The 11,748-nt window shown below is 36.0% G+C and overlaps 1 protein-coding gene across 1 annotated transcript in view; it reads right to left on the bottom strand.

Moving 5' to 3' along the window:
• Positions 1 to 1,233: 1,233 nt before the first annotated feature.
• septin7 (septin-7) overlaps positions 1,234 to 11,748 on the bottom strand; it is a gene marked incomplete at its 5' end in the record, with an annotated part of 91,830 nt that continues 81,315 nt past the window's right edge. The window contains 6 exon segments of the mRNA XM_020925974.2: positions 1,234 to 2,010; positions 3,475 to 3,620; positions 4,830 to 4,965; positions 6,580 to 6,600; positions 8,577 to 8,702; positions 9,699 to 9,750. Coding sequence (XP_020781633.2) covers positions 1,974 to 2,010; positions 3,475 to 3,620; positions 4,830 to 4,965; positions 6,580 to 6,600; positions 8,577 to 8,702; positions 9,699 to 9,750 — 518 coding nt within the window.

Here is an 11,748-nt window from a genome sequence, read left to right as displayed (position 1 = left end):
CTTAACAGAATGCTGTAGCTGCATCAAAGAGATATTAAAATTTCATAACTTTCCAAAACTTTCATTGAATTCCCAAAATTTCATGACCTTTACCATGCCTGGAAAATGACATTTTCAATTTCCATGACCGTGGGAACCCTGTCACCGTCAGATAGCCTATTTATTAAACCATTTTTGAGCTATAAAACAACCTGTGACTGAATAAATATAATGTAGAGCTGTTTAATGTCATACTGTGGAACATTCCAGGCAGAGCAATGACGTATCCATAGAAACAAGCGGGTGAAGTTACACAGTGCACCTTTACGGAGGAATAAATTTTTTTTTAAAAGCACAAAGCTAAGAGTACCCATTATTTGACTGTAACGCTACATGCTAAGTGAAGCCAACTAGAGCTAACTAAAGCCAACTAAGGCTAACTGAAGCTATAACTAAAGCTAACTGAAGCTATAACTAAAGCTAACTGAAGCTATAACTAAAGCTAACTAAAGCTAAAACTAAAGCTAACTGAAGCTATAACTAAAGCTAAACTAAAGCTATAACTAAAGCTAACTAAAGCTATAACTAAAGCTAACTGAAGCTATAACTAAAGCTAACTAAACTAAAGCTATAACTAAAGCTAACTGAAGCTATAACTAAAGCTAACTAAAGCTAACTAAAGCTAAATAACTAAAGCTATAACTAAAGCTAACTGAAGCTATAACTAAAGCTAACTGAAGCTATAACTAAAGCTATAACTAAAGCAAACTAAAGCTATAACTAAAGCTAAACTAAAGCTATAACTAAAGCTAACTAAAGCTATAACTAAAGCTATAACTAAAGCTAAACTAAAGCTATAACTAAAGCTAACTGAAGCTATAACTAAAGCTATAACTAAAGCTAACTAAAGCTATAACTAAAGCTAACTGAAGCTATAACTAAAGCTAACTGAAGCTATAACTAAAGCAAACTAAAGGTATAACTAAAGCAAACTAAAGCTATAACTAAAGCAAACTAAAGCTATAACTAAAGCTAAACTAAAGCTAACTAAAGCTATAACTAAAGCTAACTGAAGCTATAACTAAAGCTAAAACTAAAGCAAACTGAAGCTATAACTAAAGCAAACTGAAGCTATAACTAAAGCAAACTGAAGCTAATAAACTAAAGCTATAACTAAAGCTAACTAAAGTATAACTAAAGCAAACTAAAGCTATAACTAAAGCTAAGTGAAGCTATAACTAAAGCAAACTAAAGCTAACTGAAGCTAACTGAAGATATATGCCTAAGCTACTGAATTACAATAAAGTGGTAACAATATTTAAATACATAAAAGTAAGAAAATTAATTGATTTGGCAGAAATTGGAGTTACGTGTATCAGTTTAAGGCGCAATGTGTAACTTTTCTGGTGGAAGGTTTGCCGCCTGCTCGTCTCCATGGAGATTTTATAGTTTTGTCCACATTAAGCTCATCTATCCATGGAGACAAACAAGTTACAGGTCAGATCTGTGGAGAGGCGACCTGGCTCACAGTCAGAATGGGTTTTCTGTTTTTTTTTTTTAAACACAGTAATGGAATAAAAGCAATACAGATGTGTTAAATGCCATACTGCGGGACAGAGAAGAAACCAGAAAAGTGACATAGTGCAGCTTTAAAACAATACTGTAAAAAACATAAAATAAATATATCTAAATACCTAACATAACTTTTAAAAATGTTTACTTGGCGTCCTTTGAGACAACTTTGGCTTTGTATAAACCGTAAATACAAGAAAATGATAAATACTCAGTAAAATAGGATACTACTGCGTGTTTTATATTGGGAAAGAAAAATACATCTATGTGAAAGAAATTATGTCAACAAAAGATACTGTTCAGAGTCCAGACAACACTGACCCCTGGTGGTGAGCGCTGTACAGTGAAAGTGTGCGCCATCCGGATAGAAGCGGCAGGCAGGCATGGATATCCTGTACGTTTGGGAGAGTTCATAAGAGTTTTTAAAATATCTTCTTCTTTTTGTTCTTTTCCAAGGTCCTGAAAAGAAGAGAGGGAAAAAAGTTACACAACTGAAATCTGAAATTGTATAGAAGTGAAGCAAAATAACTAAAAAAGAAGAAGTAACATTGCACAAATTTGAAAGTACATAGTGTAAGAAAATAAAAGAAATAGTATGAATGATGTTAATACACGTGTTTTATGTTACAGTGCTTTTGTTAGGATTTAAAAAGATGCCAACTTTAATAATTCACAAGTTTTTGACATACTTTGGAAATCATTTACTGGTAATTACATGGCCTATATTACACTAAATGGATTATTACGAGACTTAATTCATGTTGTAATGTTGTTTCCTCCTCAAAAACAGACCTGGAGTTGTGTTTAATTTCATTCAGAAATGTTTGGGTAATCCTTTATTATTAGTCTGTCTACATCTCCAAAGCTCAAAATGCTTGCTCAAAATGTCACGTTAACAGCTCCTTTCACCTTTAGTTCAGTAAAAATGGGCATTTCCAGAACTGATTCAAATCCAAATTATTCTAGTGAAGATGTATGGAGTTTTAGGCCCCGTCCACACTAGTACGTATTTGAGTCGTTTTCGTTGTAGATGCAGTGTTCTTCCACACTAATCTGATTGAAAACTGCTCCAGAGACGGAACGATCTGGTGCTGCCAGCTCCCACGAATTCACCTGAGTACAGATCTGATCCGGCACTGTGTGGATGCCTGAAACCGCTGATACGCTGATGTAGGTCTATGTGCTGCGAAGTAATTCACCACCAAAACACTAAGAAGCTAGAATATACGTCCATTCATTTATACGATCTATGTGTACGACCTGTAGACGTATAATCTCTGAAAAGTTTAACATGAATCATCTCCAACGTGACAAACACAGAACAGACTCACCATCAGCAGAACACCCCTCTGTCACAGAAAGAACACTCGTATTCCACTGAGTCATGTCCTTTAGTCCGACAGAAGCTGAACCACATCAGCGCACAATATCGAGCTGTTTTTTGAGCGCTCAGTTTATGCAAATTAGCCATGCGGTTTTAAGTTTTGTTTCTGTAAAACGTAAACAAATGTGTTCAAAGCTGTGTGGATAGGGAAGGCTTGCAGACACAGAAAAGATGTGTCTGGACGCAGATCGTTTCTGATACGGTGATACGGTGATTCATTTCAGTGTAAACGTAGCCTTAAAAACACTGGAGCATTTCCTGAACTACCACATGACATCACAAGGTGCAACGCAATACGCAGGGTTTGTGTGTTAAACGTGTGAATAAAACAGCACAACTCCAGGTCTGTTTTTGATGAGGAAACATTATTACATAGATCAGAAAATAGGCCCATTAAGTAATTACATCATTGGATTGGCCATTCTACAAGTCTTGAATGTTCTGACCTTTTTAGTCTTCTATTTTTGAGCTACAGTGTTATTTATTTATTTAGTTATTTTAGTAGATCTACAAATGAAGTTTGATAAAGCTTGGTTCACCTGGACAGGTCTAGTTTCTGCTGTTCGATGATTCTCTGCTGTGCCTCCCAGGACGCCTTCTCCTCCTCGTGCTGACGCCGTTTCTCCTCCAGCTCTTTGTGCTGCGCCTCCAGGTTCTTCTTCATCTGCTCGTGACGTCTCTGCAGCTGCACAGACAAAGGCACGGGGTTAAAACTTCAACAGTCAATAGGTTACACGTTGTCCAATTATAGTCAGACTACTATCCACCTTATTCCTCCCTGCCTACTGTCTCTAAACGCTCCTAAACCACACCTTTTTGTAGTGGCACTTCACAGGGATCCCGTTCATGTCAATGGAGAAGTTTGACATGACAAAGTGGGTTCATTTGTGTAAAATGCTAAATTTTCATGTACACCGACAAGTCACACTGCACTGTTTCTCCGGAAGACTTTAAAACGTCTTTATAATCCGTACTGAACTTATTTGTTGTTAGGGTTGACTCCATACAAAATACTACAACCTGAATCATGATGACGGCACTCATGGCAACTTCAGGAATAAGGTGAGCAGTCAGGACATTTTAGATTTAGATTTTATTGGTACATAAAGTGATGATAGTAAAAATAATATTTCAAACAGTTATAAACTAAAAAAAAAAAAAAAAAAAGACTGCAGTAGAGCATGAGAAGACCTTTTTGTTTTTATAAGACCACTTCCCCTATAAACATGATTTTAACGCAAACAATCATGAACAGACAAGTTGACTTTGAGTAGTTCAAATATTAAATATCATTAGAAATCAATGTTAGTTTAAAGTGTTTTTTTTTAAATGAGAATTTTAAAAGTAAATAAATAAAAATTAAAACTGAATATTAAAATTATGAATAATATTGTGAATATTTAAAAAAATAATAATATTGAGTATTTGTTGTAAAATAAAAAAATAAAAAAATAAATAATACATTGTAAACTTCTAAATAAGGGGATTTCTTTATTTTTTTTCACCTTTGTCTGAAATCTCAAAAACATTTATTACATCTTTTGGTACACTTCAGTCAGAATCATACATCATGCTGTTACAGATGGCAGGAAAAATATATCAGATATAATTAAAATTACAACAAACAGGGTGATATTCTGAGCCAGCAACAGCACCAAAACCTTGTAGCTTAAATTACAAAAAAATACTACTATTAATTACTAATAAATGCCACTAACATACCCCAATTCCAAATATATAAACCCGTCTGAGTTAAAAAGTAATAAAATACTTTGCTCATGCTCGTGCTGCTCATTTTAATCAAAGCTTTGGTAGTTTACTTTCATTTTAACAATCCGTGTGTGGCAGAAAAGTGGTGTTGTCTGTATGTATGGATGGACTGGACTAGACTTACCTCGGCCTCGGAGTCCTTGAGCTTCTGCAGCTTCTCCTTGACCTTCATCTCAAACACCTGCTCCATCTCCTGCTCCATCTTCTTCATCTTGGCCACGTGCTCGCGCCGCTCCTCCTCCATCTGGGCCAGAGGACTCCTGCAGAGACAAGACGAGGTTTAAATATCAAGGAACATTTGGTGTCTCTGGTGTGAGTGGACAACAAACGGCAGAGATGAAAGGAAGAAGAAATAGAGTTTGAATGAAAAAAGTACCACCACCAAGTCCCTGAATTCATTTATAGCAGTGAAAAGCCTTTTGTACTCTAATTATAACAGCTTATATAATACAGAACATTTACTACTTTACTGTAATCTAAGAGCAGCAGAAACAACAAAAAACATTCTGAAACTGTTTAATGTTGTTAAGAATAATCTGCGACTTTACAACTGCTTCATCTGCATCAAAATATGTGAAATTTGCACCATTTAACTTTTGTGGTGAAGAGTCTGACCTACTTATCTTCATGGTGGTCAACTGGACAGATTTTCCCCCCAATTTATTTACTGTATTTTTCGGACTATAAGACACACTTTTTTCATGGTTTGGGTAGTCCTGCGATTTATACACCGGTGTGACTTGCGTATTAAAATTTTCACACTGACAGCCGCGAGAGAACATTCTAGGCTTGTGTGTCAGTATCTGCTGCTCCTGTTACTCCTGTACCACTGTCATTTGGCTCCACTGCGCATGTCTCCTGCAGAAAGAGCCTCTGTCCTGCTGCAACTTATAAAATATTCAGCCAAAAACTGTAATCGAGCAGCAGAAAGAAAGTTCGGATTGAGCGAGAAACTTGAGGGAGCTTCATGGTAACCGGGAGGATGCACCATGAAACTTTCCTGGAGTCACTGGATGGATCGACAAAGCCTGGACTTCAGTGACACCGAAACCATCCTGTCGGGATTCAGAAAGGCCGGAATAATTTTAACTGGAACTGATGCTGAGTCTGACGACAGCGACACAGAAGAGGAAGTGGTGCTCCGTTTACCTCCGGAGGTTGTTGAGTTGCTCAGAAGTGACACCAAGGATAAAGAATTCAATGGATTTAGTGATTTGGAGTGAGATGGAGAGTTTGGTAAACTTGTTCTGTTCTGTTGTTTATGTTATAATTATCTGAAGAACTGTTCATATGTGACATTAACAGTCTGTTGTTCTGTTCTATTGTTATTACTAAAACTTGACTTTCAAGATGAAATATCGATTCCTGGTCTCTGATTTCATAAAATAAATTTCTCCCAAAAAGTGTGACTTATATATGTTTTGTTTTTTTCTTCTTCATGGCACATTTTTTGGCAGGTGTGACTTATACTCTGGAGCGACTTATAGTCCGAAAAATATGGTATTTTTTATTATAAAACTAGGCAAAGTAAAAACATCCACCATAAAAGTTGCATAGGCTACCTTTAATTTCTGATTTTAATTTAAATGTAATGTGAGGATTAAGCCAATTTTCCTTTAAAAATCAATCACAAAGATCATTCCATTTAATTCTTCAATCTGATAATGTCTGTGGCTTAACTTTTGGTTTTTAAATACCTCCATAAATTAAGAATATTTAAAAAAGCATGCATGCAACTGAAAAAACAATAAAATAAAAATAAACCCAAAAAAAAAAAAAAAAAAAAAAAATGCAAGCAAAGCAAGGCAAAGCTTAAGTCTTTAGTGAAATATTAGAAGAAGCGCGTGTAGACATTAAAGTGAAATAAGACTTACATGCCATCACCTGTCTCTTCTCTAAAAACAAAAACACAAACACTTAGCATGCAGTTAATCCATGCACCAGCTGTGACAGTGTGCTGGGGAAGAGCAGCCAGATGGTGGCGCTGTTAGTGTCCTGGGATTACCACACCGTTAGAGTTAGAGTTAGTGCTGACCAGTGTTTAAAGGGCTGGCCTGGTTTACACACAGATGATCAGTGTAATCTACAGGTCAGTAGTCCACACTCTGACCTGACCCCTGACCTCTGACTCGTTACCTAATTCTAAACTAAGTCAGCTGGTTTCAATGCCAAAACCCTTTACCAACATCAAAACTCTGCAAATAAACCTGTCCTGATCATTATTTTTAAATTATTTTTATCTGTTGTTCAGTAGATGGCACTGGGACACCATTATTTTTTCAATGTGAACTCAACAACTCGCCCTTATGTAACAGATAATACTCCCTACAACTGTACAATAACTCACTCTTATGTAACAGATAATACTCCCTACAACTGTACAGCAACTCTCCCTTATGTAACAGATAATACTCCCTACAACTGTACAATAACTCACCCTTATGTAAGAGATAATAGTCCCTACAACTGTACAACCCACCCTTATGTAACAGATAATACTCCCTACAACTCACCTTTATGTAACAAATAATGCTCCCTACACCTGTACAACAACTCACCCTTATGTAACAGATAATACTTTCTACGACTGTACAATAACTTACCCTTATGTGACAGATAATACTCCCTGCAACTGTACAACTAACCCTTAAGTAACAGTTAATACTCCCCACAACTTTGGACTGCTTTTCCTTACGTATAGGTATACGTATACGTACCTCTTGTATATAAATGAGATGTTTTTATTATTTATTTCCATTTTATTTTAAATTCCACATACACATTTCTATAATTATGCCTTATTTGACACCAGTCTCTTGTTAATTTTGCTGTTTATTTAGAATTTATTGTTGTTTATTATATTATATTGATGATTGGTGATGTGCGAACTACTGTGTCCAAATAATTTCCCTTGTGGATCAGTAAAGTTTGTCTAAGTCTAATAAAAACAAACAAACATTATACTATAATATGATATAACATAGGTTAATGCACAGTTTACTGTCCCCGTAGGGAAATTTGTCCTCTGCATTTGACCCATCCTTCAGTATCAGTGGGGCACCTCATCAGGAGCAGTGGGCAGCCCAGCGCTCAGGGGCCCATCTCCGAGATCTTCAGCTAGTCTTGGTCAGGACGACTTTAGCTGGAGGATTTTACTTATGGAGCATGTTCTAGATTAATATAATGAACATACATGGTTATATATGGTTTTAAATTTATATTGATATTGATGTTAATGTCCCAATACTAAAATTTCAAACTCAAAGGATTAAATACTCGATACCCAAATTAATTTTCAGCACAAAAAATACATTTGTTTCATTTCAATCAATCAATCAACAACTTTATTAATCCGAAACGGCAATTCAACTCACAGATTTCTAGTGTTTTTTTTTTTTTATTACTTTGGTCCTAAAACTAATCACAGAAAAGTGAGTATCTAGATAGAATTTACTCAAGTGGTTAATTTGGAACGGGCATGTCCATCCTGTCTATCCTGGTCCATATTACTGTCAGCAGCACTTTTTACAATTTTGATAAAGCTCATATCAAATATTTAGTCTGTCCTATGAATGATTAAAGCATGAATAAAGGTCTGCTGACTCATTCTGGCCTGTTATAAATACACATATTTCAATTATTCACTGTATTGGGCACCGGTCTATGACCCACTGGCCTCCAATTGGCCCTAAACTTCATGTGCGTTGAAAAAAAGTTTGGACACCCCTAATTAAGATGGTAAACTGGAATTATCACGCTTTAGTTCAGAGTTATTGTGTCCGTGGTGTGAAGTGTAAATCTACCTCACTTCAGGATGTGTTTTGGTGTCAGGCTCGTAGCTCTCGTCTCTGGTGTAACAGGAGACACTTACTTGGTTAGCTGGCCCTTGTTCTTGTTGTTGTCGACTCCGTTGTAAGTGACGGCTGCCAGTTTTCTGCTGCGGTAATTTTCATAGTGAACATTGTTGGTCACGTCTTTCAAGTCCTGCATGTGAGTTCTGAAAGCAAAAACGCTCAGATGAGGTCACGCTGTAAAAATGTCACTAACGTAGATTCAGTGAGAACAATAAAAAACACCTTTAGTAAATTAAATCTGTTTATGGACAACATTGGATCAAAACTATTATTTTCTTTGGTATTATGGTTAAGGGGACAGTGTGCTAAATTGATTTTTCAGTGCCTCAGTCGTCCAGGTACAATCCAAAGCAAAAGAAAGATTAAATTCTGTCAACTGGACAAAAGTGAAGATGAATAGTTGTTAGTTTCAGAGTAGTTTCAGAGTAGTTTCAGTGTAGTTTCAGAGTAGTTTCAGAGTAGTTTCAGAGTAGTTTCAGAGTAGTTTCAGTGTAGTTTTAGAGTAGTTTCAGTGTAGTTTTAGAGTAGTTTCAGTGTAGTTTTAGAGTAGTTTGCTCAGGCAGATATAAAGCCTGAAGAAGCTGCTTGGATGAGCTGAGAAAAGTTTTCACTAAAAAAAATGTTATCCAATTGACAGAATTTAATCTTTCTTTTACCTTTTTTAAACATGTTATAATTGCAAATAATAAAAGTTGCATTTAGAGAGATTCATGCAAGTTTGAGAAATCTTTATTCTTGTTTTCACAACCACTGATATACAGCCACTGTTCTGCATTTACTTTGTTCTACAATTGTATTTTCTTGGTGACACATGTAGAATTTGGCAGCAGTGTATAGAGCATTTTGGGACAAACGGGGGACAAAAAAAAAAAAAAAGGGAGTGATGTGCAGCTATCCATTAGGAGGGGTTAATCTCATGGTTTACTGAACAGCTTTTATATGTTATGATGGAGTTTACAATGACGCACAATAAAGGGGCAAGAGAAAATCAGAGGACTTGTCTCTGATATTAAGTTGTTTTATATTAATATTGCAACTTAAAATGTCCCAATTATAACATAATGATCCACATGTGTCATATATTATAACTATATAAACAAACAAAAGCACAATATGTCTCCTTAAATATTAGTTCTTACCTGATTAGCATGTTTCTTAGGATTGTGAAATCGCAGTGTTCACTGTTTTCCACTGTAACAAAAAGAAAACAGATATAATTATTTTATATTATATCATGTATACATGAGGACTATAACTAGAATTAACATTTTTATAACCAAACTGAATTATATATTGACTTAATTTTGCTACTAAAGTGCGAACGTTCACATCAAGACTACTACAAAAACTCACCCTTATGTCAAAGATAATACTCCCTACAACTGTACAAACCAGCTTTAAGTAAGAGATAATAATCCCTACAACTGTACAACAAATCAGCTTTATGTAACAGATAATACTCCCTACAACTGTACAACAAATCAGCTTTATGTAACAGATAATACTCCCTACAGCTGTACAACAACTCGCCCTAATGTAACAGATAATACTCCCTACAACTGTACAGCAACTCACATTATGTAACAGATAATACTCCCTACAACACTACAAAGACTTGCCCTTCTGTAATAGACAATACTCCCTACAACTGTACAACAACTCACCCTTAGGTAACATAATACTCCCTACAACTGTACAACAACTCACCCTTAGGTAACATAATACTCCCTACAACTGTACAAAACATCCTTGTGTAACAGATAATACTCCCTACAACTGTACCACAACTCACCCTCATGTAACAAATAATACTCCCTACAACTGTACAACAGCTCACCCTTATGTAACAGATAATACTCCCTACACTGTTCAAATCAGCTTTATGTAACAGATAATACTCCTTACAACTGTACAACAACTCAACCCTAAGTTAACATAATACTCCCTACAACTGTACAACAACTCACCCTTATGTAACAGATAATACTCCCTACAACTGTACAACAACTCGCCCTTATGTAACAGATAATACTCCCTACAACTGTACAACAACTCAACCTTACTCACGCAATTATTATTCATCTTTGCAGAGTTTTCCCTTATTTTTGCTTTATTTGACACCAGTTTCTTGCCATTTTTGCTACTTATTTTGAATTTATTATTACGATTTATATTTGTTCTCTTTGATATTATTTTATATTGTCATGTGTGAGCTGCTGTGTCCAAATAATTTCCCTTGTGGGTCAATTAAGTTTGTCTAAAAGTCCAGGTCTAAGTCACGATTATCTTCTGTACAAGCCTGCAGTTCCACTTTCGTCCAGCAGGTGTCTCCCTACACTGCAGCTGTCTGTGGTCTCCTGAGGTTTGGGGCTGGATGTTTGGTGGAGAGGCGCGCATAGCTTCTCATGGACCTTGCCCTGTGTTGTCCGCTTCCCGCCCTCGCCATATTTACGCTGACACGCCGCCAGAAGCATTTTTGGTATTCGTCTCCCGCTCCCCAAGGACAGGGCGAGCAAACGAATCCCACAGAGGAGCCTCCATCCACAGCTCGAGGGGAGAGGAGTAAATACACACGGGCAATGTTCTCAAGTTTGTAATGTCAGAAGAGAAAAGCTTCATACTTCATGTCAAGTTTTTCTTCTGCTGTTCTTTTTTTTTAACAACATGTAGTAGTAGCAGTAATAATACTACCATGTGACAGTTGTTTTGCAAGTCTCAAATTAGTCTCAAATCTTTGACCTCAAGTCCAAAGTTAAATAAAGGCAAGTCAAATTCGAGTCTCAAGTCCCTGGCCCATAAGTCCAAGTCAAGTCCAGGTCGTCTGCTTTGAGCTTCAAGTCATTTCAGGTCTAAAAAACACCAAATAGCACCAAATATAGCTTGGATTTTTGCAATTTATATGAATTTAAAACTAAATTGTACTTAAAAAGGTCATGGTATATTTAGATAAGAGTTGTAGAAATGCAATTTTTTTGTTTTTAAATGTCTTGACAAGATCTTCGTGTGAAACATTACGGTCAGAATAGAAAGATTTCAGATTTAAAAGTGCTAAATAAGAGTAATTTTGTCAAGAAGGATCACGTTCTATGAGGCTGCCTCTGTACTGTACTGTATATTACTGTATTGTATTAGTGTATATTACTGTATTGTAGTACTGTATATTACTGTATTGTATTAGTGTATATTACT

This window comes from Boleophthalmus pectinirostris, unplaced genomic scaffold (assembly GCF_026225935.1).
Source record: "Boleophthalmus pectinirostris isolate CB_2022bp ecotype Guang Dong unplaced genomic scaffold, ASM2622593v1 HiC_scaffold_21, whole genome shotgun sequence".
NCBI classification, from domain to species: Eukaryota; Metazoa; Chordata; class Actinopteri; order Gobiiformes; family Gobiidae; genus Boleophthalmus; species Boleophthalmus pectinirostris.
Note: the sequence above shows the minus strand (reverse complement) of the source record. Positions and strands in the feature narration are given on the sequence as shown.